At 42.9% G+C, this 27,984-nt stretch overlaps 1 protein-coding gene across 4 annotated transcripts in view; it reads left to right on the forward strand.

Annotated features, from left to right (window-relative positions):
• Window positions 1–1,610: 1,610 nt before the first annotated feature.
• RAMP1 (receptor activity modifying protein 1) overlaps window positions 1,611–27,984 on the forward strand; it is a 100,493-nt gene continuing 74,119 nt past the window's right edge. For 2 of the 4 annotated variants that reach the window (XR_016441999.1, XR_016442000.1), the window contains exon 1: window positions 1,616–2,021. Coding sequence is in view for 2 of the 4 variants with exons in the window: in XM_090045049.1 (XP_089901175.1) it covers window positions 1,643–2,021 (379 nt within the window). In the remaining 2 variants the exon portion in view is untranslated. Of the gene's footprint in view, window positions 2,022–27,984 lie in introns of all 4 variants that reach the window. The other 2 variants (XM_090045049.1, XM_090045048.1) reach the window with 2 other exon arrangements.

Genomic DNA, 27,984 nt, shown 5'->3' on the forward strand with positions numbered 1-27,984 from the left:
TAATAGCTGAGAGCGGGGGGATCTCAACATACAGGCTTTTCTCAATGCAGGTCTGCGTAGGGGCTATTTGAAACACATCCAGTTCAGATTTGGCACATTCTTCAGACCCGCAGTGAACAAAGGCCATGGCGGTTAAAATATATTTCTGTTTCCTCCAGGAGAGCGTCCCTTCTTTCTCCCAGGCTGCTTCTTGGTTTTTCGTGTCTGGCTGCCCCGTCAACTTACCCTCTTCTTTTTAAGGGGTTGAGGAGGTCCTGCACGTCTGGAGTCTTGTGTCTCTCTTTCTTTTAAGGCTCTTTCTTTGAATATACATGAGACCAGACCCCTCCGCTTTGCCGGTTTGACCAACTTATCTAGGACAGCTCGGGAGACATGACCAATCACATCTTTGGCTATGTTTTGCACCGCATTTTTAGCGTGGGGCTTAATAATCTTCAGGCCCCTTCTCAAAAGCGGAACGGCTTTTCTAAAGAGGCTGCGAAATATGCCACCCACTCCAGCCCCGTACATCACGGGCACCCCCTGATATCCGGGAAGACCATACCCACCCTGGGCTTTATAATAATTTCTGTACAAATTAGGATCCCCATAGTTTTTTACCATTACCATCGTGCTTTTACTTATTTTAAAATCTCAAAGTCTTCTGGGGGCGTAGGTGAAGCTTAACGACTGGGGTCAAGGGTCAGGGGGCGGGGCTGGTGACGTCACACCATACATGGTGGAAAGGGGTGGGGGCAAGGGGGCGGGACTTCCGGTCCCGCCCACCTGTCACATTTGCATTGAAGAGCGAGAGCCTATATACTACTGATGTTTAAAAACCACTGCATGGTGGGGAGGAGACAACACACCAGGTTAGGCCTGGAACAAAGCCTTTCTGGGATCCAGCAGAAGGACAAATCCACTGTCCTAACCGAAGGACCTGGGCTAACAACATACAACTGGTTTAACCCGGGGTTGACTGGCCCAGGATATGCTTCACGTTATATGAGACGTATTTCTTGCATGGAAGGTTGTAATGAACTGAATGAGTTGCCATTGTTCCAAGGCAAGGTTAACTGGGGCTGCCTCAGCCCTGCCTAATTGGCCCAAGGGGCTGGTCCTGTCTCATGGCAGTGTCTGTAGTTTGCTCAAGCCCAAATCAAGCCGTGAGTCTGTTTAACCTGTAGAGTACCTGGCTCAGCCCTAGACACCTTTATTATTTTGAAGCAAGTAGTCATAAGAAAGTGCTGATAACAAGCTCAAAAGTCAATTAAGACTCCCTGGGTGCGTCTATCTATGCACACACACCACGTGGTAATTTAGGCAAATTTAACCAAAAAGTAGTGCATCTGAGTGTGCAGCTACCATGCAGTAACTATGGTGATGTATGCTGACTTGGGCAGACATTTGATACCTGCACAATGCAGGCGTCAAATTCACGCCTCATTCCTTACTGTGCAGTCACCAACGTGTAGAAGACGCCTTACTGTGCAGTGGTGCGGCATGCGTGTGGACTGACTTGGGACTAACTTTAGACCTGGCGTTACTGCCATTTAACAGCTGCACGTGTAGATACCTGGCTAAAGAGCCGCTGAACGTGCGGTGAGTTGCGGCGCAGTAAATGCCCCGCAGACGTGTCCCCTGAGTGACCCGGGCTTGGCGGATGCGGCATCAGCTGGCTGCCTCCAGACTCACGCTGCCTCGGGAGCCCTTGTGCTGGAGCTGGTCGTTACCGTGCGCCCGGCAGCGCCGAGGGCGGCTCGGGGAAGGCGGCGACACGCGGCGGCTGCGCGGGGCGGGCTGGCTGCCGCGCTCGCGCCGCCCGTCCCCGTCCCGCGCCCGGCGCGCGGGAACCCCGCGCCGCGCTGCTGTGCGTCGCCCCGCGGGGCGGGATCCCCCGCGCCCCCCCCCGCCCGCCGAGGGGCTGCCGCGCCGCCGCCGGGCTGCGGATAAAGCGCTCCCGCCCGCGCCCGCGTGGATGGTGACCCGGGGGGCCGCGGCGATGGCTCTGCTCCCCAGGCGCTTCCTCTGCTTCCTGCTGGGTAAGTGGCGGTGCCCCCGAGCTGCCCTTTCCCCTCGTCCCGGGGCTTCTCTCTCGCTCGTGCCGCGGACCCCGACCCCCGCCCGGGACCTTCTTGCCCCTGACATTTCACCAGCAAGCCCTTTCCGCGCTGATGGGCGGTGAAGGGGGCAGTGCGTCCCCGCGCTGCTGTGAGCGCTCTGGAGTTGAACACCGGGGCCGGCACTGGGACCAGTCCGACAGGCTTTGTGGAGGCAGACGAGAACCAGCCCTGCTGCGGTTTGGGCACTGGCCGGTGTAATGGTTGTGTCGCGGGGGCGCGCGGTCCACCTGTGGTTAGATGTGGGGCACATGCCCACTTCATGTCCAAGCTGCCCCGGCCCTTCCCGTGATTAGACGCCACCCTGCCCCCTGACTGGTCTGGTGGCTGCTAGCCTGGAAACCTGTCCACTGGAAAACTCATCTGTGAGCAAATGGCATCTGTGAATACTTTGGCAAACTAAAGAAACTGCTGCTGTTCAGAAGAAGCCTGTATGAATTTTCTGGTTGTGTCTGAAAAGATTTTTTTTTTTTTTAAATCCTAAAGGCTAACATTTGCTACTGTTCTCATTCTTGGTGATTCACTATAACGTCGCCTGTCCTTACCTTTTCCCTAACGTCTGACCCATGTGAGAGTGTCTGTATTGTCATCTTCAGTTCTGCTTCCAAAGGCCAGTAGAGATTAAGATGGAATTTAATTCTAAAATGGTAAAGAATACAAAATGAATATTTCACCTGGCACCGACTGTGTCAGTTGGAAATGCCACCTGGATCTGTCTTGTTTGTATTTCCTTGTCTGCTTAAAGGAGTATCAGCTCTCTGAAGCAGGTTTATGTTCACAGCTTTTCCTCTCCTTCCCCCTCACCACCCAAATTGATACAGACTAAGCCATTAGTAAATTATATAGTTGTTTTCCCTAGTTTTCCATTTCTGCAATGTACAAACCAGTATGTTGAGGACATCACTGGAACTGCCTGTCTTGAGAAATGCTGCTGATGCTAAATGAGGTATCAGAGCATATAAAAGGTTGCTTTAAGTCTGCGTCTGAAGATTTTTTTTCTGGTTTTGTTTTGCTAAATATTTTTCATGTGGCATCTTGTCTAATGCTTTTATTACTAGAGTTACAGGTGCAACAGGTAGAAACTCGTGTCATTACTGTAAGTATCTCTAGCATAAGGCTTTGAAGAATCATATATTGGTGGCTTTTGTAATAGTGAATGCATTTGAGTTTTATTAACCTTTAAAGGTAAGCCACATTAAAATTGTTCGATACTGATTTGAAATATAACGTTTGTCTTGGAATCTGAAGATTGAGGATGCTTCTATTTCCTTTTTATCTTCCTTTCATTCTTCCACACTGTTTTCCTCTTCAAAACCCTAGTAAATAATGTATTGGGCTGTGCTGCATGTAATAGTCTTACCTGTACAATGTAATTAACTATTTATCACTTTTTAGCATTTGACTATTCACAAAGAAATAGAAGATGGCACAAGTTAGACTAAACCCATTCTCCATGTTCAGTTTTAAACAGAGACTCTCAGTCCATGATTAAATAGTAAATAGTTACATTTTGCAATAAATAGTATACATGGAAGCCTAGTATTAATGCCAATACACAGTCATTCTCGTTTATCTAAAACACACGTTCTGATGTCTCTTTCCAGTTTTTTTTAAATTGTAAATCTGCCTGTCAGACTTTATCAAAGCAGCTATTAGGAAAATGATAGATAACATGTGAGCTTTAGCTTTGTGTTACATTTTAGAAAATCTTCTTAAATTGAATAATATGAATAAAACCAAAATAAGTCAAATTAGTTTGAATAATAATAAATAATTATATTATGCAAGTATAAGGCCCAGCCCTACAAAGTGCTAAATCTCTGAAATCCTATCCCCTGCACTGGAAACTGCCCTAACAATTGGGACTCACACATACTTATTGGTATCCTTTTAGCGTTAATGTTGCTTTTTGAGTACTTCACAGGATTGCTTTTTCAGTGCAAGCAAGGTGCAACCAAATGTCTCTGGAAAGTCAAAAGAACACAACGTAAATTCTACCTATATTGAGGCTGTCTGAAGTACAGTATCTGTTCTATTTCCACATATTGTCCTATAGACTGCTTATATTGCACTACTGGAATATAAATACGGTACTAAAATGAATCGGCCATTAAAAAACACATCATATGAAAATAAAAGCTTTGCAACACATACGCTAATCAGTTGTGGGAGCACTCTTATCTTCTCTAATACATCCTTGTTTCCTGAGTGTTACCCTAGTTTTAGTTTTGTCTGCTGATTTTTTTTTATTTTAACTGGTAAGTAGCAGGAGTGTTGTCAGTTAATGTAACTTTGTAAAATAAGAGCATCTCATTCACTTACTACTCAATATCTTCATCCTTTTTTATTTTCACTAGTCTTTCTCCTCACCACCAAAAGTAGTCTGTGCTAAAAATAACTTCTGAGTATCCCCTATTTAAGTGCTTTAATATATTATCTGCCACCATTGTACAATAAGTATTTAGCCAGATGGATTTAATAGCTGATAACAAGGAATTAACATTTTCAAATCTAGGTCTGTTTATTCTTGCTGAATCCCTAAGGGCTTGGCAGGATCACAGTTCTAAGTATGTTAGTTCAGATTTTCTTAAAACGGTGATGGTTCTTGTACAGGAGTTATACCAATATAGGAAGCGTATGTATTTTAGGCACGTAGACCATTTCTCTGTGACAGGCAACAGTTAATTGGGGTATGTGAGTTCCATTCTGGTGGGTACATTTGTCCTTTGCTATCTCTTTCCTGTGCTATTTTTTGTGCATACCACATACTGTACTATTAAAGGAGCAGTCTGTTTTTTTTTCTTTCCAATTTAGAGCACTGTATATTATTTATAGCTGCCATCATTTCAGGTTATGCTATAAATGCCATTGAAAAATCGAGAGAGACAGGTTAATTTGGGATTGTGACTTTGCAGTCTTTGGAGCCTCTTTGCACAGGAGGTAAATCGTCCACCAGTATCATTACCAAAGAGGATGAATAAACATGGCAGGGTCATAAATAGAATGGGCATGTATTTGGCAGACAAACAGGGACTACCTCTGTCATCTGGGAGGTCTTACTGCCTGTTTTGGAGTAGCTACTTCTATTGATGTCAACAGCAGCACTCACCACTGCAAAGTTACTTTGGGAAGCAGCTGTTGCATAGTGGAGCAATTAATGAAAATGGCAAATAGTGTGGCTATTTTCACAGGCACTTTTTTTTCCTAAACTTGTAAGCTCTGTAAATTGTAAAAGTGCAGCCTGGGGCATCTCACTCAACATTTCTCTGCCTTAGTTTCCCCATTTGTAAAATGTGGATGATGGTACTGTTTTTTTCCCTGTAAAGTGCTGAGAGATTGATGGACAGAAAGCACCAAAGATTATTTATTATTTTACCCTTTCCCAAACTAGTATTTTTTGTTGCTTTTGTTCTTTTCTTCAAATGTGTAAAATACATCTGCAGGTACCCAACCTGTCCTCTGGGCACCCATCCCAAAAATTAAAGGTTGCAGTAGAAATATAGATAAAGAATTGCTCATAGATGCAACAGCCTTAACAAAGAGGAGAAAAATGAGATTAACAAATGTTTTATAGGTCAGAAATTAAATAAATTGCAGTTGAGCAAGTGCCCAGCTCCATGAAGTGAAGTGTTTCTGTGTTCATGTATCGGGGAATACAGTCTTCTTCCTCTGGCCTGCCTCTGTCCCTCAAACTTCCTTCCTACCCTTTCACCCCTCTCTGCATTCAGTTGCCTTGCATTGCAAACCACAGCTATTTTCATGTTAAGGAGCTTGTTGGATAATATTCAGTGTGATTTTTTAAATGTACACATCCATAAATAAGAGTTGCAGCACAAGTGATACAAATGTGTTGGGATTCCTTTGTTGCATCTATACTAATCTAATCATCTTTTTCTGCCTCAGCAGTATTAGAACTCAGAAACTTAACCTCTGATCTGAAATACCTTTACTGCGTGTGTTACATGATGGGTTCTTGGTGGTAGGTGTTGAACAAAGAAACCTCTGTATCTGAAGACATAGTGCCTCTACTGCCTGAGCTAAAAGAATCACCTGTTAGCTGAAAGCAGTAGGTGACTCAAATGTGATTCAGCCACTAGAGAGCGACAGAGCTATACTGAATGCAGGTTACACTTTGATGATGTAAGCTTTTCCAGCTGTGCAAAGGGGTATACACAACTGCTGGTTCAAATCCTGGCAGGATCAATATAGCCCCTCCCCCTCCCCTATTTTTTTTCCTGTGCCTGATGCTTTTAAGCACTATGCAGTTGACTGCTCAGGTGTCTTTTACGTGACACCTTTATAAAGCAGTAACAATTGGAATATTGACCATCTCAAGACAACAACTTTTTCACTCAGATCTAATTGCACGAGAGAGAGAGAAATCTCCTTTCACTATTTTTACTCCTGGCTTGTCTGCAGAGGTGACATGGCTTGGGGTGTTTTCTCTCTGGCTTTCATATTTAGGGGGTTACACAAACATAGCCAGGAGTGGAATTTGGCTAGCTGAAACCATTAGTTTTGGTGGGGATGGACAGACTAGAAATAATCCAGCATAACTCAAATCTAAGGTTAAAGTTGCATCTAAAGTACCGGGGCAATGGGAGAGGGATGAACTGGACCCTCCAGTTCCCCAGCTTGCCCCCTTCCGCACCCCACCCCCAACTTGCTATCAGCTATTTTGCATTGATTTAACCTCCCCCTAATACCCCCAAATGTCTGTACTTAGTCAAGATGGCTTGTTTGACATTGCTAGAGTCATTTGTGAGTAAAATTAGTCCAATTGCATATTCAGATATATAACTGTGGAATCATTTTTGGAGCTGAACCTCAGGCCTTGTAATGTACAAAATGGACCTGTAAGTGGTTTATGAAGCTTAATCCTGGTTTGATAGTTGGCAGCTTTGCCATGATCTTAAAAGTTTAGCCATTTGTATTGTGCCCATTGCACAGAGGTAATAGCAATTCAAATTGAACCAAATGTGCTTCTGCCCTTGTGGAAACTGTTGGAGCTGGTGGGGCAGATATTGGGGACCAAGGTCTGAGATAATTTACTTTCACTCTTCTGATGGCAATGCAAGATTTGGCTCAGCATTTTTCTCTGCTGAATGCTTAGTATTTTGTGTGTCAAACTTCTCCTTCACCCTAGTCAGTAATGGGAGAATATGTTTCCTGGGCTCAGCATGTGACTTGTGAGCTGTTGTGCAGTGTACTTTGTGAGACATTTGATGAACTTGAATTTTCAGTTTCAGTAGATTATATATGTAGTTCTAAAATGTCTCAGGTCTCCTCCGCATAAACTGAGTTTAGAGAGGTTTCCAACTAAGAAAAATGCCTGTGAAGGAGTCTGTATTTAGCAGCAAATAGTATCACAAGCGGTTATTCTGTTTCTAGACCATGGAATTGTCTGATCAATCCAATGATGATCATCTTTGATGTTGTTCGAAATTTACAGCATAATCAGTCTACTCAGTTATATCTTGCAGATAACATTTGTTGAAAGACTGCAGTGCTTTCTGTGTATGTATCCAGGGGTTTACACTATGTTTGCATTATTCATTTATTCATGTGTAAGGAAAGAAAATGAAATAGAGGGAAATTACTTTTAAAAATGGCTCCCATACTGGTCAGATGACTTGCCAAAAGATATTAGCTTGAAAATGTATGTGTATGGAAAGCATGTAAACATGTTGCTGCCCTTCAAAACCTATGCTGAAAGAAACAGCAGGATTATGCAGCCATTTGTTCTGTAGAACATCTCTCCTTACTGAGGATTTATATATTTTCTATCCCTTCTTTTTATGCATGCTTTTTTTAAGGTTAATTTTTGATTCAGGGGTCTGATTACTTGACTTAAATAGTTTATTTTCTCTTGTGACAGTATACTATACTAAATAAAAATGTTTGCGAAATAAATCCACATGAACCTCAGGCCAAGCTATTTTTATAACCTGTAAAATGGTCTTACGGTGATGGCCATAAATTGGCAGTTGAGTTGCAATCATTAGTCTTAAGGTTTGGCAAAGTCCATTGTCCCTATTGATCAGATGGGATGGCTAAAGGTAAAAAAGCAGAACAAAAATAGACACAATTTCAGCGCTTTTAAGGGGACTTGCCACTTGGGATCGCAGATCGTCTGACCTTTTGTTTCACCAGTCTGTTCTTGGCCTGCAGTATTAACCCTATGTTTCATTCAGGGTAAACTACTGTAGTATGCCTTCTTTTAATGTAGGTTAGGAGCAGACAAATGAAACAATTGCTGCACCAACTAGCAATTCAGCTGCACCAAGATAGGTCCCCACCCTTGCTTTAAAATAATTTTTCATGTGTTTCCATCCAAAACTTGTTGGGGGGATCACCTGCCACGACTTACATGCCATTGGGCAGCTTGGAGAATGCCCAAATGAGACTGGTGGAAGGAATCCATCTGAACACACCACAGGGAGGGGAAACTTATGTGTCCTAACAATAATGAGGGCATGTAAAAAATGGCCAATGGTAGACAGATGACAGAACATGAACAATACTCTAACTGATGTTTTACTTCTTGGGGAGGATTCAGATTATTCATCCACTGCTGGTGGTATTTATATACTAGCATATTTACTTAATATTGTTTTCTGCTACTTGACCAACTCATGGCACACGGTAGTGTTTTTGCATGTTTACTAATTTATCAGACCACAAAATGTTGGGTTTTTTTCACCCCAAAATTCCTATATATCGGAACATATTGGCTGTTTAAAATATATTTCCCATTTAGTGCTGCTATGACAGTCATCACATTGTACATATTTACATGCTTGTGACGTCCTAAAAATTGTGTGACTCCTTGCAAGACTAATCCAGCTTTAAAAACTACAGGTATGTCAACATCTGTCAGTTCTATACCTTGGTGACTAACACTAATCATTCTGGGGTTTCAGGATTCTGTTTGTTTTTTCTGTTTTAAAAATTACTCTAAAGCATGAATTTAATGTTGGTCAAAGGGACCAGAGTGACGGTGTTAGAAATTAGTACTCCCTTTATCAATAAAACATGAACTTCCTGTTCTGAATGGACTCCTTTTAGGGGCAGTTGTATGAATTCAGACTTGGAGCTTTTGGTACCACCTCTGATGTTGGTGAACAAAATGTGGACACAAAAACTAGTCTGATATTATAATTTATGTTACATAGGTCAGGGGGCAATGATTTGATAGTAGTGACTGTCAACTCTGTTTTGAACTAAGAATGGGTGAAGGAAGTGAACATACAGCTTTTTGACAAATTCAGGGATTGATTTTCAAACAGTTAAGTTTTAAGAATAATTTTTTTTTTCTGTAATATAATCAGAGAATAAGCTAATAATTTTTTTTTAAATCTTTTGTGGCTGCATCTACACAAGATGCTGACTGCTCAGTAGCTTGTTACTACTGCATGCGCATGGCAGGAAGCGTGATGTGATGCTACTGTGCAGTAGTAATGAGCTACTGTGCAGTCAGCATCACCTAAAACCTGTTACTTCACAGTCACTTAGTTCATGTTTATACAAGGACTTAATAACTGCAGTAACGACTGCACAGTCAGCATCTCGTGTAGACATGGCCTGTATGAGGGATAAAATAAACCCCATATTTAATTTTTCATGCTAGGTTTTCCCCCTCTCTTTCTCTGCCTCTTTCTGCAGTCCATTTATTTTTTTGGTTTTTGGTTCTAGCTGGTCTGTATTCTATTTTTTCTATATCAATAAATATATAAATGAAGGTTTTGTAGCCAGTTTATTTTCCAACAAGCCTATGTAGTGGTATGTGAGTAGTTCAGATTTGACCTACGCAGCAACATTCTTAACTTGAATAGACCAATTAATAATATAACATAATTATATGTCTACTTCTGCCTGTTGTCTCCATATGAAGGACAGTGACACTGAAAATACACCAATGGAATTCATTCTGTGTCCACAGAAATGGAGTTTGCTGTGGGCTTACTTGATAGACTTGAGAAATGTGGGGGGGATTTCCTCCCCTTTTTGGTATTCAGGTAGCTAGGCTGAAAACTACACATTGGCCCAGAACATCCTCTTCCATTTTAGATCCTTCAACAAAATATAAGAACTTCAGGAAATGATTCAAATTACCTTCTCATATTTAATATTAAGGACTGGAGTGTAAAATCTTTTTATTTTTCAGCCTCCTGTCTTGAATCTTAGGTGCAGTCCATCTGATATTAGAACTGAGGCAGCATATCTGGCAAGAGATGGTAAATGGTGCCGTTATGTACAGGATGTGGACACAGAGCCCTTAGAGCCCTTTTAAAAGGGAAATGTTTCACAAAGGCAGCAGCTGGCCCATTTAATTGTTATGTGTGAAAAAGCTGAGAGCGTTTGAAATGCAACAAACCCGCTCCAGCTCTAAAACTCCTTCATCCAGGATTAAATTTGGAGCGGGTTTGCTATATTGCTACATTTGAATCCCTCTCAGCTCCTTCACACCTAACAATTAGAATGCACCAGCTGCTGGCTTTGTGAAACATTCTCCTTTAAAAAGGGCTCCAAGTGTCTGTGTGTCAACACCCACAATTACTATAACTTAATTTGCTTTTCCCTTCTGCCATAAATAGCTAAAACCAGCCAGCAACAACTGGATTTTTTCAAAGGTTGCATAAAATAACGATAATAACTCAAATTTCTTGTTCGTTTCAATCTTAAAATACATTAGCCCCTGCTAAGGATCATAAACATTTTATATCAAGCTGATGTAGAAAGTCTGACAGGAATTTATATTCATAGAGTTACAGCAAGAATACTATTTCTCCCCTCCAGAGATTCCTAAATTTAAAGTAGCCCATAGGCAGCAAGACAAAGAGAGAGCACTGAAAGATAATTTTTTTGGCTGTATTGCTGAGGGAATAGCTAAAAGCATTTTCTAAGGAAGTTGATTCAGACTCAGATAATTAATTTCACTTGGGTTTGTGCTTCCTGTTTTTCTTATTTGTTTGCAATTATTCAAGCATTTCAGTGTTGTGGTAGCAAAAATGTTCATAGAAGGTGAGTTTCAAAGTCAGATGCATAAATATTTTGGGGAAATGAAATGAAATGAAACTTCGCATGTGCAACTGCTTGCAGGAGTGCAGGTTGGTATACTCCACTAACCGAGGAACAGCCATTGTGCTCGATGACTTGCCTCATTGATCACATGTAAGCAACATGGCTCCAATTCTGAATACTCATGTGAACTGAGAACAAAAAAGAAATTGGAAATATTTGTATGAAACATTTGAGGGAATTATCTTCTCTCAGATGCCCTGAATAATGAAAAAGAGGCCAAATCAACTGAATAACTTATTCTGTGTGATTGTTCATTCAACTCTAATTGGCACTTTATCAGTCAGCTACTATTAGGCAACTCCTATGCTGATTATATTGTCATTTTATCCAGGGACTCTTAAAACTGGTTCAACACCAAACTCACTCTATGAAGAAGAATTAAAAAACAGCCAAAGCAAGACAAAAATAGTCCTTTCCTGTGAGCTATTAGAGCCCATCATATTATCATATGTAACAAGAATGATCTTTGTTAAGACAAATTTTACATTAAGTCTACCTACTCTATATTCAGAAGGACTGCAGCATATGTTCACTGTGGTTTAAGCAAACAGAAGTAGGAGCTGAATATCCTTTTGAATTACCTGTAACTTAAATAATTACCAAGTGGTCTCTTGGAGCTGAGGTGGAAAATGAAGTTACCAACTTTATATCCAGGAATAATCCTGATGAGTTATTTGACCAAAGTGACCATCAGCACTGTAAACTCTTTGGGTTAATCCAGTTCTTCCAATGATAAATATGTCTTATTCAATCAGGTGCATTATTTATGGAGGAAATTATAGCCAGAGCGTAGAAAAGGTCATTCTCCTCTTCCCTTTTTCATGGGGAAAAAGTGGAAAAACAAAAAATCTAATCTTGGATGGAAAATAGGTTGGAATTTTCAAAGGAAATCTTGATTTTTTTGCTGAAATGTTCTGATTTTGTTGAACTAAATATGCTGTTTCAAGCTAGTTTGACTTGACCTTGCATGTGCTAGAGGAGCTGAAGAGCTTCCTGGGAGTTGTCATTTATATTTCATGCTCCTGCTCTCAACATTGAATTGAGCTCTGTGGATGGACTACAGTCCCACGATCCACCAAACAGCATGGTATGTCATGGGTATCGCATGACAACTGTAAATATGAGAGATGTAATCCAAGCAAGGAACCCAGCTCACTTAGGAGAATGAGGCAGGCAACAGTGACTAGACATAGGTGTAGATGCAGTGTAATGTCAGCCTGAAATAAAATGCTTTCCATAAGAGCCTTCAAATGTGTAATTTTGATGGAAAATATCAAAATATTTCCAAATAGAAGTGTTTATTTTTTCAAATTTTTCAATTTTGACATTTTGCTTGCATTAGCTATTTGTTTCCTTGCTGAGTAAAATTTCTCAGAGGGACAGACTCCAATTTTCACCCAGTTCTACCAAGTGCATTGTCATTGCTCCTGGAAAAGAGTAATAAAGCATAATGTTAACTCGTACATATATGTTAAAACTAAATAAATAGCCTTTCCCTTCATTTGTCTCAGGAGATGGTGGTCATCATTAAAAACCAGCATTAGGCAGTAACTACTTCACATTAGGTTACAAAAAGCACAACATTTTTCCTCCAAGTAAGAAACCACTGCAGAAAAGGTAGTGGATGGCAAATGTTGACTTTTTTTTAATAGTAACCACTAGAATTCCTGGCATGTTTTGTGGGTGTAGGTTGTAGCCATGTTGGTCTAAGGACATAGGCAAACAAGGTTCTTTGCATGAATCTGATATCTTCTATTAGACCAACCCTGTCTCTCACCCATTGACTCCTCAATCTACATTTTCACTGACTACCTGTCTTGTATGCATACCAGACCAGCCTCTGGCTTCTTTACTTTTAATTCCATCCAGGAAGAGCACACACCAGCTGCTGAAACTTCCTTAGCCTGACCAAGGGTTTTTGAACCCGAAAGCTTGCTTTAATAATTGTTTTCCAACTATTTAAGTTGGTCTAATAAAAGATATCAGATTCACGCAAAGAACCTTGTCTGGCATATTTTGTTGCATTCATTGAGCAATATATGTTCTATCTTATGCCAGAAGATGATTTTACTTTGCTCTTTGTGTCTACATGTATTTGTGAATGTAGGATGATAGATAACGCCCCAGTTTCAATGGAGCCCTGCAGTCTACATCAGCCAAAAACCTGCTTTTTGATTCCAGGAAGAAAACTGAATTCAGGAAATTAAATGAAACTACATTAGAAAGTGTTTGTTAGGAAAGCCATGCTGGTATTGTTATGGAGGCAACCCTTCCCCCTCACCCCCTGTGGAAATATAGCTTTTAGAAAAATAATTATTTTGCAAGTTGAGGTCTATTAGTGAAAGGACCATATTTCTGGGGGGGGGGGTTGCCAGAACAAAACCAGGAGTCATAGCCCATCCTTGCATTATTTGAATACCTGGAAAGATGCTGCAGCGTATCATCAGTCAAACTGATTGTAAGCATTTAGAGGAAAACCAGGTGATAAGTAACATCCGACAAGGGGTTGTTAAGAGAAAGTCATGTTTAACTAAACTGATTTCTTTTGATGACAACAGACTTTGTGGATGGAGGGGGAAGAACAATGGGTATAATAGAACTCTGGGTTAGTAAAACCCATTGTTATGCTACAAGACATTTTAGGAGGACCAGAAGGACAGCATCCGTTGTGTGAGTTCGATGCCGAATTATATAAGGACTGAATTAAGCACAGGCTCAGACCTGGATGTTCAATTTAAAACTTTTATTGTTTCACAAAGCCATAAACTAAAGGAGGTCTGTTGGTTCACGAGGTTCCCAAATCAAGCCCTTGCTTTCTAACCCGGAGGCTAGGTGTGGCTGCCTGATTCAGTAGTCTCAGAACTGGTCAACAGCTCATTTAAAAGGAGTCCCTTATCTTTTTTTAGACAAAAGATACAAAACTGTCCCCATATTGGCAGTGAGGCATCTAACATAACTTTACTATTAATTATATATGATAACACTTATACATATGCATTTCTAATTTTTACTTCTATTGGTTATTTAGTTAACTTATCAATATTATAATATTAGGTGATATGCTTTGTATTATAATTTTTATGCTTTTTATGTTAATTCTTAATGACCTTTATGTTTTTTATGCTAATTCTTAATAACCTTTATGTTTCTTATGTTAATTCTTACATCTATATGTTTTGCTGTTTTTAGCAGGGTTAAAATGTCAAGGCTTACATAATATGTGGTTGTTTTTCATCATTGTGGTTTAGCCATGCGGTTTTCTATTTTAACAATATAAGCTCCTTGCCTGCAATTTTTATCATTGTCCAAGGGCCAGAAGGTCAGCATTTTCATCTAAGGGTCAGAAAGTGATTACCAGAATGTCAATTGTTGACTCCTCAACCTCCTTGAAGCATTCTGGAAGTTTTAGTGCATTGTTCTTAATGCTAGGCCTTGCTTAGCATAAGCACTATCTCACATCCATGACACAGGATTCCTGTCCAATGGGGTAGCAATTTTCTCTACAGGTGAGCCACACTAATATTGTCTTGATATCCTAATTTTATTTTCTTTGCTGTTCCCATTAAGAGAGCACCACAGTAGTGACTTCCCTTTTACCATCCCAAATGCTATGGGATTTTCCTGCCATTTATTTTTCCCCACATCTATAACTTCTGAAAGTCTTGATTACTTTTGTGGTTTCACAGCAGCAAGCTGTAAATGAAGGGTAAAATATACCATGCTCACAGCATATCAGCCCATGCTTTGAAGCCAGCGCTGTGCTGAGCTGTTTACTGTACCATTCTGCTCAGATATGGCAAGAAAACCACAAAGAAAGGCCAGAAATACTATTAAAAGTATACTTTTGCTTCGTCTTTCACCTAACCACCAACATAAATAAAGAGGAAGATGCGTTCCCCCCCCCGCATTGCCTTGTGTCCGAGGCACATGGTGGCTTTGGCCCCCACCCAGGCAGGCATCTGCTTTTGCCACAACTATTGCTTTATGCCTGGGTGGGGGCTGGAGTTGGAGCTGGAGCTGTGACAGAGTAAGCAGCAGCAGAGGGTGCAGATGCTGGGGAACAAGGGGCAGGGGCAGGGGCAAGGTGAGGGGGGCAGCAAGCAGGGAGGGGCAAGGTGCAAGGGGCTCAGGCAGCAGTGGAGTCAGGCAGCACAGGGTCAGGCCAGCCCCCCTGCCCCTCTGATCTGTTTTCCTCCCTCTCACTGCTTTCCTCACTGCAGCAGTGTGGGGTGGGGTCAGAATTTAAAGTGACTGATAATTTGATTCTATATATAGATAATTCAGTAATAATAAATCTAATTATTGGAGAGTCATCTTAAATTCAAAGTCATCATGTGTTCAGGTAAGTATGGTATGTTTCCTGCCAGTCACTGCAGATGAAGCCTGTTTAACTTTGCTGACTAAACAATGCCGTGGCTTTCACAGCTGAGAAGCTACACGGGATAGAAGACTTCTTAGCCCACCCATGGGATAATCTTACAGACCTCTTTGTTTTTTAAAGTTGATCCTTCCTAAGGTGAGGGACCTAATCCTAAATGAGGGATCTACTTGCTTGGATCCATCAGTGGGATGAGTGGAGGAGGCACCAAAGACTCATTTTGTTCCTGGGGCCACACAAATATAACTACTGTCTTGAAATCAGAAGTATTTGATGAATTGTACTATTTTGAATTTCACTGTGTGTTTATCTTCGTGCCAAAAAAATCCCTTGAGACATTTATTAATGGTATCTGGTGGACTCTGTGGAGGTGATAAGTACTGAAACAAGAACAAGGGCAGACAAGGTTCTTTGTGCAAATCTGATATCTTTTATTAGACCAACTTAAATAGTTGGGGGGAAAAAATTTCTTAGCAAGCTTTTGGGTTTAAAATCCCTTCGTCAGGCTGAGAAAGCCTCTGCAGTTGGTGGGTGCTCTTCCTGAGTGGATGAATAGTAAAGAAGCCAGAGGCTGGTCTGGTATGCATGCAAGACAGGCAGTCAGTGAAGATGTAAATTGAGGAGTCAGTGGGTGAGAGACAAGCCTGTGGGGGAGAAGGGGAATGAAAGTAGCAGGTAAATAGTAGGTAGGTACCTGGGAAGTCGGATGTCAGGCAGGATAATGTGTCATCAGTCCAATCTAATAAAAGATACCGGATTCACCCAAAGAACCTTGTCTGCCTATGTCCTCAGACCAACACAGCTACAACCTATGCCCCTGAAACAAGAACAATACACCTGGAAGTGTGTTCATTTTTGTTCACGAATGGCAAATAAAATAAAATTAGTAACAATCTTTCATATATCTAGAGAGAGCTTTTGTCTGTCCTGCTATATTTACATAGAAAAATAAAGTTTTTGTTGTTTGAATTGGTTTTCTCTGTTGTCTAGGTTTCAATGACAGGCTGTCAATATTCTATTGAGGAGGTTTCTCTAAGTTGTTCCTTCTTATCCTGGGATAACACCCCCATTACCAGGATTTTGGGAATTACCAGACAAGGAAATTGGCTAGGTGGAAAAAATGATTTGCACAAAAAAACCCTTTCTTACAACTGCTGCTAAGGAGAGAGGCAGCTTTAGTGCAGAAACAAATAAATAAGCATTTCTAGCAAAATGCACTTAATATTGTGTTTCTGAAAAGTGGATGGAGTCTCTTAACAGTATAGCGCAGTTTCCAAATTAAGAGAATATTAGGGAGTGGGAGGATGGGCTGGAAGCTTTGATGATTTGTCTGTTTGGAGCATTTCTCAAAAAAGCCAGTTGCTTGGCACAGGCTGGCATACTTCATGGACAAAATATTTTTATTAGCTGTTGAAGAATGATAGTGCTGTTTCCTGAGGTGGATACTCAGAGGTACCTTGTCCTTTGGAACAAAGTTTGTAATGAGGGTCTTCAGCAACGCTTCTCCAGATTATCTCTGCTCTGTGGCTGTAGGCTGGTCGTTATTTAGCATTGTTGCTTCAGATTTTGTGGGCCATATTTTCTAAAAAGCTCAACTCCCATTTAGACAAAATAATCCGCAGATCTTGAAAAGTAATTGGCGTGTTGGGTATTGAACTCAAAACTTTTTTCCAGTTTTCTGGCAGTTCCAAAAAGGAGAAAAAATGATGCCTATTCAAGTAGTTTTAGTACCAAACAGCCCTCCCTTTATAGCTAGATGGGATGGGGTCACGGATTTCTGTTGTAACACAAGCCCTTGTATAGAAAGGAATAGGAACTGCTGAGTTAGGTAGAGATTTTATCCAGAAGCAAGGAGGGAAAACTAAATATAATGGAATAAAAGAAAAGAAAAACACAGCAGAAGCTTTTGTACTGAATACCAACATGAAGGAATTGCACTAAAAAAAGAATCCCTGATTGTCTTCTGTTCCTTATTAACAGTCCCCCTTACTGAGAACAAGGGATCACAATCATATTTGCCATTATTGGATATAGAGAGGGTCAACATCTATTTGGTATGGAAGCAAGTGATGGATGTATAATAAAGGACCAATGTAAAATATACTAGAAGTATAAAAATGACCCTCTTGTCTTAGTACATGTATCTAGCATTGCTCTGCAGGGCACCTAAGAGGCTCAAACCAGTAGGAGATTTATGGAGAGGAGTTTTGGGTCTGCTTGCTCTGTGCCAGTGACAGTGTGTTTCCTCCACTGGTGTATGAGCAAAGCTGTGATGCTGTGGCTGCACAGGTGCAGTATTTCATAGTTGCATGGTCAAAGCTGTCTCCAAAAGCCTATCTGCAATAGTGACAACTTTTCTTAGTCCTACAGAAGCGTTTAATTAGCCCCTTTATCAAGGGGCAAAACTAGGGATTTGACTTGGTCATGACAGAGGAATTCCAAAAGGCAAAAAAGAGAAAGTTCTTCAGAGTAAACCCATTCCCAGAGGCCTGGGGAAGAGAAGTACTGTAGAGAATATCATCTGTTTGGAAAGTCTTATTTTTAATGTTTCTTGCAGTCTCTTTCCTTGTTCCATCTTCTAATTCATTATTTGTCCCCTCAAATATTTCAGCAATCTTTGTTAAAAAATGTGATACTAATACAGCCTTTAAAATGCTACCAATTCACTGATACTCCTCTGGGAAAGACCAATGAGGAAAAAGTTGCCACTATTGAAATGTTTCCTTCTACTGTTTTGACAGGTTTCCCTTCATTAACTGCATGGTCCAAAACATACAGGTTCTAAGATATCCCAATTTGTAGCTTTCATGGAAATATGTGCAAGGGAGGAAGTATGTGCACCTAAGAGGAAATAGATGGAAAAGATGCTAAAGCAACATTAAGGATTCCAGCTGAGGATTTCAAAATAGTTTGGGCATTTCCCACAAGGCTGCTGAGGTGTAATGTAAGGTCACAGGCAGATAGGAATATTATTACACAGGGACTTAGTCCCATGCTGATTGTTTCTGTTAAACTTTACATAGTAGATACCACTCATCTTTCAGGAATCATCCAGCACTTTTATATCTAAGCTACCCATCCCTTTCTAGCTAAGAAATGCACAGAATTCTAAACTATCCACCTGGTACACATGGATGGGGATGATTCTGCTCTTCCAGCTGGAGATGCAGTCTTCTGCTCACCTCCTTTGTACATTAAGGACATCTCCTGAGGGGGCAGGGGCTAGAATGCCTTTCACTGAATAGGTGGGGCCTCAAAGTACTTTCATACATTCAAATGGTGTAATAAATGTTACTTTCCTGTGGTCTTCAAGGATTTGCAAATTAAATAGACCTCAGTCTAGGTTAGTGGTTTGATAGAGAAAGAATGAATGGTGAGACTTGTGGTATTGTTTTCCTAGTATAATTTACTCACAAATGTTTAGACTCATAGAAGAGTATCTGCTGTTTTTTCCCCCAAACCCTGTATCATTGGGCTCTGCTTCCAAAAGCATGAAAGATGGTTTTTGGCTAAATTTCCTAGGTCTTTCCAACAAAAGCACCTAGGAAATCTTGCTCGCTTTCATAATGTGAGAAATCTCTCTGATTTCTCCAACAATGGGCTCTTAATCTGGTCCTCTATGCAGCCTAAATATAGTTCCAACTGCACTGTATTTTGCAATTCATTGTTATTTCAGGACCAGAGGCATGTGCGGTCTGTCTGTACTGGTCATTCATTTTTTTTACATGCCGTCTAGTGTGAGGCAGTTGGGATTTTAGTAGCTGTTGCTTTTAATTTTTCAGAGAGGAGTTTTCAGTGCTTTTAGCAGAAGTGCCCAGAAGGGAGCAGTAGTGACAGTAACAGATTCTTTTTACTCATAATGACAGTGTCACCATAGACAAGAAAAACTTTAGTGTCTTGCTGGGTATGAAAAGAACCTCAGAGAAATACTGGCCTACCAGATACTGCTGTCAGTTATTGTGGTACAGAAGCAGTATGTGCCTGGTCTGTCCTGTTTTGTCCCAAAAATAAGTGTGACAGTGCTTGCCTTATTCATTAAGGCTTAGTGGGTGCTGACAGCCATGGAAAAAACAAAACAAAACAGCACGTTACCAGAAGAGGCAGTACATTAGTTGAACCCAGCTCCACAGCATCTGTATAGATTGGGTGCTTTAGCGGGGCTCTTTGGTGCTTTTATGTAAAACTGACTGAACCAACTATTAGATAAAAGCACCCAAAAAACCGGCAAAAGCACCCAATCTACATAGATGTTGGGCGAGCTGGGTCCAACTAATGCAAAACACTGTTTTTTGGGGATTCTTTTTTTTTCCATGTCTAAGCAGCCAATGAATAGTAGAATGGTATGTTTAAAAAAATAAAAATCAGGAGCCATATTATGGCTGTGGGGGTATGTTGGGGAAAGCATAGGCACTAGTACATGTGCGAGGATCTGGAGCGGTGGCTGGCAAGCCAAGCTCACGGTCTCGGTCACGGTTGGTTGGTCAAGTGGTGGCAAATTGGAAACGGACAGGTTGGGATTAGTGGCGGTTGAGTCTGAGTGGCACGTACGCTTATGGTTCGAAATTAATGATTTATTACACTTAGGCTTTGATGATGTAGGTAGGATCTTCAGTTACAGTAACAGATGTAAACAATAAACAACAGAGGGGTCTGTTGGCCCACGAGGTTCACAACGAGTGGCCGCCCGTTGTTAGTCCCAGGGCTGGTCAACAGCTCATAAATGGGAGTAATCAAACAGACAAAACTGTAACACATAGGTCGATAACCGGGGTTGTGACGCCAGTCCAATGGACAAAAACATGGTCGATGATGGAAGCCAAGGTTGAGAGCCAGGTAAGCAGAGTCACGTTGAGGTACCAAGGGTGATCCGAAAGCGAGGTCGAAGTCAAAGCCGAAAACAGTCCAGTAACCGGGGAATCAATGCAGTTAGGATGATCCGAATCGTAGTCAAAAGGTTAAATAAATCTGTTGAAAGCCAATAAATCAGAACCGCAATCACCAGAAATCAGGGGACACGAAGTGCCAGTCGCTCAAGGGAAGATAGGCCCTAAAGCCTGACTGGATGACAGTCCCTGGAGCACCAGCCTCTGTCTCCAGCTACCGCGATCTCCCCCCTGAGGGAGAGGCGCACTGAACTTTTATATGAATTTAGTGGCCAATCAGAACGCTCTCCGCAGAGAAATTTCTAGCCAGATTACCTCATGTCAGGTTCTGACTGAGCATGCTCTCAGTCAGAAGCTGACACAGTCTGAGCATGCCTCTATGGGGAAAGTAGGTCAACAATGATTGACAGGTCCGCAGGTCACCCAGGGGGCAAGGGCTGGGTGAGCCTTGGAACTTTCCACTCACAGAGCCAAACCGCGCATGTCAGTTTCAACTCTTCTGTGCTGGCAGCACATACCTAAAATTTTGCTGTGACAGCACAAACCCCCAGTTGTGGAGTGTGGAGGTAAACACAATTGTCACAGTGCTTCTAGGGGCAGTATTGCCTCATGTGTGGCACCTGCCCCTTTTTTACAGAATCATAGAAAATAGGTTTGGAAGGGCCCTTGAGAAATCATCAGGTCCATCCGCTTCCTGCACAGCAGGATCAACTACACCAAAACTATTCTTGCCAAGTATTTATCAAACATATTCTTTAAAATCTTCAATGCTGGAGTTTCTACAACTTCCATAGGTAGTCTTTTGGACTAGATGACCCCTGGAGGTCCCTTCCAGCTCTATTTCTCTACCTCTCTGACTCAGTCAATTAGTTTTTAACTAGCCTTACAGACAGAAAGATTTTCCTGAAGTCTAAACTAGGGGTGGGCAATTATTTTGGCTGGAGGGTTGTTTAATGAGGTTTGGTGACCTGTCAAGGGCCACAAGGGTAGCTCTGCCCCTTGACAGGTGCCATGCTCCCTGGTTGCCACCTTGGGACTGGGGTATGGGGTTTGTGGGGGGCTGTGTGGGGGTGTGGGTATGGGGTTTGTGAGGTGCTTTGTGGGGGATGGGTAGGTGGGTATGGGGGTGGGTAGGTGGGTAGGTTGGGGGGCTGTAGGGGTGGGATGTGGGGGAGGGTGTTGGGGTGTGTGTGGACGTGGAGGGTGGGCAAGGGTATGTGGGGATGTGTAGGGGGTTGTGGGTTGTGCGGAGGGAGAGGGTGGCTGGGAGATTTATGGGTGCATGTGTATGGTGGGGTGTGTGTACCAGCCCACCCCTACAAACATGCCCTCTCATTGTGTGCAGCAGGTGAAGCTCTGTGGCAGCACATGGTCCTGGCAAGCCCCAGAACTGCACGTGGCTGGGCCGCCAGCTCCATTGCACAGGGCTCACATGCCGTGTGCCACCAGGGTGGGACCCCACACAGTGAAGCCAGCAGTGCAGATCATGGGGCTCAGCTGGGGCAGCAGGGAGAGGGGTGGAGCTGGCCCAGCTTCATAGTGCAGCACTCCCCAGCATTCCCCATGACCTGCATGTAGCAGTGAGTGGGGCCAGGCTGCTGGTTCCATTGCACAGGACTCCTTCCTGGGGCATGTGGCTCAGGGAGAAAACATGGGAACGGCATGTGAGCCTTGCACGATAGAGCCAGGCAGAACATGTGCCCCTGCTGGCCCAGGCTGCTGCCCCACCCTGGGTTCCTGCCAGTTGTGGCTCTGGGGCACCAGTGCAGGCCCCACACTCCTGCTCAACAGCTGCTTCACTCCTGCCTACCGCTGCTGCCACTTTCCCTTGCCTGGTGCTGTGGCTGCCACCACCACTCTGGCCCCCTACCCCGCTGCTACCACCATTTCCCCCACCGCCACCTTCCCCTGCTGCTTCCCTTCTCTTGGACTCTAAACTAAATCTCCCTTGTTACAATTTAAGCCAGTTACTTTTGGTCCTATCCCCATCACCAGTGGAAACTTGTAATTGTTCTCTATAACCCTGAAATTCTTTCTTTCACTATGCCAATCTCAGTCTAGTGGACAAAGGATGAGGTCTGACTCTTCCTAGCCTTCTTTGCCACTTGTCATGGGTTTAGTGTCAGTGGGGACAAATACTTTTGCCCCTCTTTTCTGAGGAGTGCAAGGACTGAGACTTAGGATGTGAGGCTGATGGAGCTTGATTTTATTCAGTTTTGAGCTGAGAAATGGCTTGACCACTACGTAGTTCGTTACAAAAGAAATCTGATTGTAAGGGGCTTCTGGTCTTGCTGGTGAAGGCAAAACAAGAACCAGTGTTTGGAAGCTGAAGTTAGAAAAATTTAACCTTGAAAGGAGTTACATTTTTCTTGCATTATTGGAACATCTTTCTGAGGAGGGGGTAGACTCACCACTGCTTGGAAGGTGAGATTAGACGGCTCTCTCATTGACATGATTTAATAATCCAACTGCTGTGAGAAATTGTGTAACCTGAGGGAGTAGAAGGGTCAAGCAGGGAGGTTCAGTCTGTCCTTGGATTCTGTGAACTGAGTTCTCCTGTTCATTCCCTTCCCCATGGGCCGTAGTGAGAAGAGGATTACCAGCATTGCCTTCAGGATGGCCCACATCCTTTCAGTTCAACATTAAAACACTTGTGTGCTTCACGGCTTCAACTGATTATCTGCAGGGATCAGGAAAAATACTTTTCCTGCATACATTCTGGAGTTTTGTCACGTTATTTATATTTTGACCTATCTTTGAAACATATCAGAAATGAGTTTCAACTGGAGATGCTGTATTAGATGGGATGGACCAGTGCTTTGAGGTGAACCCTCTCTCAAATGTTTTGTGGTATGTCTTGCTCTGGGTCAAAACAATAATCAGGTGTGTGGTGAGGAAGGAATTTTCTCCCAGTTCAGGTGTGCTGGCATCTCAGCAGGTTTTATCCCCACCATTTCTTTTGAAGCATGGGATTCGGTTCATCTGCTGGGACCATCTGAGCATCTCTCACCTCCTAAATTCCTAGACCTCAAGCACAAGTGGCACTTCAGTCTCTCCCGAAAGCTGTTGCTTGAGATTGGGAGCCCTTGTTTTCCAAGCAGCAGTGTAGAGATATGGCTAGGTGCCAGGGACATAGAAGCGATGACTCTCCAGTTGTCACCATGATCACGAAATGTAATCACCGATTTTTTCACCGCTGCCCCCAAGTTGGCACCTGGGGTGGTTGGCCCTATCACCCTCCCTAGTTACACCACTGCTGCCAGGAAGTAAAAGCATTTCCTCTTTCATAGTGTTTTAAGAATGCAAATCAGATATATAGGACTTTATTGCATATGCATTATTCAGGAGAGAAAACTTGTTGTTCACTGAGGTGTAGGAGGATGTGTGGTACGGCTGCAGCACGATACAGAATATCATGTTTCTGAAAAATGTTTCAGGAGCTTAAAATGAGTCCTCTGCAAAACAGAGACAGGTGTGAGAGGGGAAAATGGCAACCCCTGCTCAGCATGAAACTAATTGAAATCTGTCTCCCTTCCTGAAATGAAAATCACACACTGTATAGAAATGGAGGGGTTGCATTTCATACCCAGATACCTCTGCGAGTGGTCACTCATGTCCTGCAACAGGAATCCCTATTGCTAACTTCCTCCCAGGGTCTTCCTTCTTTTTAAGTCAGAACTCCCTAGAAAACATTGTTCTTCGGGCATGTCTCTGCTGCAGTCACAGTTTATATAGACATATTCAAACATAGCAGTTCCAGTGCTGACTAGTTAAAGCTAGCTTAGGTATATCTGCATGAGCTGCAGTAACATCACTGACTGCTATGGACAGGGTCCATCTACATGAGATGCTTCCCTGCACATTACACTAATCGAATGTGCAGGAAAGCTTCACCATCTACACATGCATAGGACTTACTGCACAGTAAATTAGGCTAATTCATGGTTTGCTAGTACCAAGAAATACTAGTGCTAGATTAATTGTGCATTAGCTACTGTGCAGTAGCGCACATGGAGATGCTGACCATGAGCAAATTGCTTCTGGTCAGCCTAGGCAGCAGGAGGCAATGGTGGGGAAAGATGAGTGGGGAATTATGGGGAGGGAGAGGGGTAAGCAGTGCTAGGACCTGGGGGAGCTGCGGGTCAGGGTAAGCAGCACCAGGACTGGGAGGAAACATGTCTCCCCTAGTCCCGGTGCTGCTTACCCTCCTGTAGCTCCCCTTGGTCCCAGCGTTGCTTACTTCCCTCCCACAGCTCTCTCCAGTCCTGATGTTCTTTACTTCCCCCTGCAGCTCCCCCCGGTCCTGGCACTGCTCAGCTCCCAGCTCCCCCCAGGCATGGGTGGGGAGCAGGAGCTGACTGGGGCATGCACTCCACAGGCAGCAGCAGGGCTGAGGGGACAGGGAAGTTCTCTGTTCCTGGCCTGGCACTGTAGGGACAGAAAGCTCCCCCGTCCTGGTGCTGCTCAGCTCCCTACTCTTGGGGTGAGTTAGAGCACTAAGACCAGGGACAGAGAGCTCTCCTGTCCCCTCAGCAAGCAAAGTGAGGAGAGAGCTCACAGCACTGCTGCTGCTCATCCACAGGGCATCTTCCCAAGCTAGTGCCACCAAGCTGGGTTGTGACCCCAAGCTCCGTGTGGCTGGGAGCTGTCCCCTGCTCCAGGACTGAGCCCTGTGTCCCCTGCCAGCCTGGAGCTGGCACCAGGGGAGGATAGAGCTCCTCCTGGCTGCTGAAGTGGGGCAGAGCAGGGCAGGGGATAGGAGCAGCCCTGGACTCAACTGCTCCTGTTGGGAACAAATTTGCTTTTGGCGCAGGCGCACATGTAGATGAATTCCCTGGTGCAATTCGTTGTGCTTTATTTTAATATGCAGTAACCTTAAGGTGCATTAATTGTATGTGTAGATGTAATCTTCATGGGCCTGATTGCCTGACCTAAGGCCCTTCTTACCTAAGTTGAGCTGACTTCTTTTGGAGCTCTCATATATCCCTTGCAGGCCTGGAGAACATGACCACGCTGTTGTTGACATTATCTGACAGGACCAGTTACATAACTAAAAATGAGTGTGTCTGCGGTGAGAATGTAGTGCTCCATACTTCAGCACACCAGTTAATTAGTGACTAATGCAGTTAGGAGAAAACTTTATTCATAGACAGGCTATTCTGTAATGCCTTTTACAGCATGCTTGATCTCTTGCAACATCTGGTAGAGGCTGCTATCAGAGATCTTTTGGTCTGACTTGATCTGGCAAGACTTATGGACAGGTCAAAAACCCCAGCACAGTAAGACATAGAGGTGTAAACCAGTGGAGACAACAAAAAGGATGGATTTTAAAAAGGAAACCAAAGGGACTAAGGAAATTGACGCATTTCAATTAGAGAGATGCAGAATGAACATAATCAGTGTGGGTAATTCTCCTGTCCAATGTATTTAATGCCCTTCTGGACTTATGTTAAGCTGTTCTGGTGTCTGTTTGTAGAAAACATATTCCTAGGAGATTGGTTTTAGGCCACTATTAACTCTGTAAATGATTCAGAGGTTGCTAACCCTCCTGGGCATACCAGAAATAAAGCAGCCCTTTCAAGAGCCAGAGAGAGAGAGTGAGAGATCATAGAGACAAGAAGTTGGGATACTGTTTTAATACTGTTATCCCTTTTGATTCAGCTGTCTACCTAAAATACCAGGCTCTTGCAGGGGGTTCCTGAAAAAGAAATGAATGATGGAGTGAGGAAACTTGTAAACAAACAGAATTGCCCTGACCCTACCAAAGGAATGAGACAGGTGATGGTTTTTATGTTACCTGTTCTCATGCAGCTTGTCTCTTTGCTTTCCCTTGCCACATTCAGTCAGGCTGCTTCCCATCCACACACATGCCCCATACCCAAACCAATGGCCAGCCAAAACCCCACATGCAGATTGCTCCAGTTTACCTCCTGTGAAATAGTTGATGGTTTCATTAAGATATACAGTGAGATCTGTCTAAGATGGAATTGCTTGGAACCAGAAAAAAGTTCTGTCTTAAGCAGTTTTCCTTCTTAAAAGGGTAAATTCACAGCTCCTCTTCCCCATGCTTTCTGGTGTTTCCCAACTTCTTGTCCCTAAGATTTCTCTACTGCCTCTTTCCATCTCAGGCCACCCCTGTGTACCCTGCTCACATTTTGCACCCGTAGATACAAAATAGGTAAGCTACTTTCTTTGATGCACAGGGTGATTCTGCAAATGGACCTTCTATTTCCACATTAGACAGTTTCCATCTTACACAGACTAAATATAGATAATTCCCTGTAAGGCATGCCGGGACCATAGAAATTTTCTGTGTTGAGCAGGTTTTGGGCTTTTATAAGGGCCCTCTTGGACAAGTTTGTTTCTGTTTATATACCTTTCTATACCATTTAGTTAAACAGCTTGGCTTTTGCACATGTGATTACATGTGATTTGGGGAAGGGATGAATTAAATCCATGAAGATGATGCCATAGAAGGAAGTGAAACTCGGTACTGTTCAGTATTCCTGCCATGAATTCACTTATCAGGAAGCTTTCAATTTCATTCAGTACAGCAGCTAAAACATGGAAGGGAGTCAGTACAGTGTCACACCCTTTCTCAGAACTCAACACACATTTTTTTTATAATTCCAATATTGCCTAGACTCCATGTTATGATCTGCTGCTCTAAACTGGGTGTCACTGGGAGTCCTATATCTGCTTCAGTGATAGGAGGGGGATAGCTAAATTATTAAAGCACTGGCCTGGGATTTGAGACCCATGTTCAGTTCACTTGGGCAAGTCACTTAATTAAGATCCACAAAGGGAATTGGGTACTGTGACTTTTTGGAAGCCTAGTTTCCAGAATGAAATCTGCAGCCCTGAGTGAGGTGCCTAAATTCTCTATTCCTCAGAAAAGTTACAGAACTCCGACTGGGGTTCATGACAGTCAGTAAAGTGAGAGGGGGGCCCCTTAAGTTATGCACTGAAGACAGTGGTGTATCTGTAATTCTGCCCTTTTGGGGATTTTGGTCTGATGGTAGGTCTAACCATTTCCGTGTCTTATTACAATACTGCTTAAATACTAACCAGTCCTAGGAACAGGGATTGGAAGGCAGGACTCCTGGGTGAGAGCCCTAATCTACTGGTCTAGAGCTCTTCTCCTGTTCTCTGGCTCAATGACTCTTGAATACTTTTTTGCACAGTGACACAGCTTCAACAGGAGGATTAGGGAGCCTTCTCAAAACAGCTGTTAATCTGGTGTATTTTTCTGAGAAATGTGAGTTTGAATCTGGCAGAAGAAGGAAATAAACCCATTCCTCCCACATCCTGAATGAGCTTTCTAATCCTTGGTTCTGACTTCTGTCATTTTTAGATTAAAGTGTTTGTGGTTGCTTTGTTGTATGCAGAGCTTACTCCAATATTAAACATGCTCTGAACAGACCTACTGGGTCAGGCTTCTCCTAAGGAGCGTAGCCAGTAGAATCCCTGGTTTGAGGATCCTAGTCAGGCTTAGGCAGAAAATACATGCCAACCTGTTTAGCTGTTACAGGGGAGATGA

Source organism: Crocodylus siamensis, chromosome 4, assembly GCF_052110815.1.
Source record: "Crocodylus siamensis isolate JL-2025a chromosome 4, ASM5211081v1, whole genome shotgun sequence".
Taxonomy (NCBI): domain Eukaryota; kingdom Metazoa; phylum Chordata; order Crocodylia; family Crocodylidae; genus Crocodylus; species Crocodylus siamensis.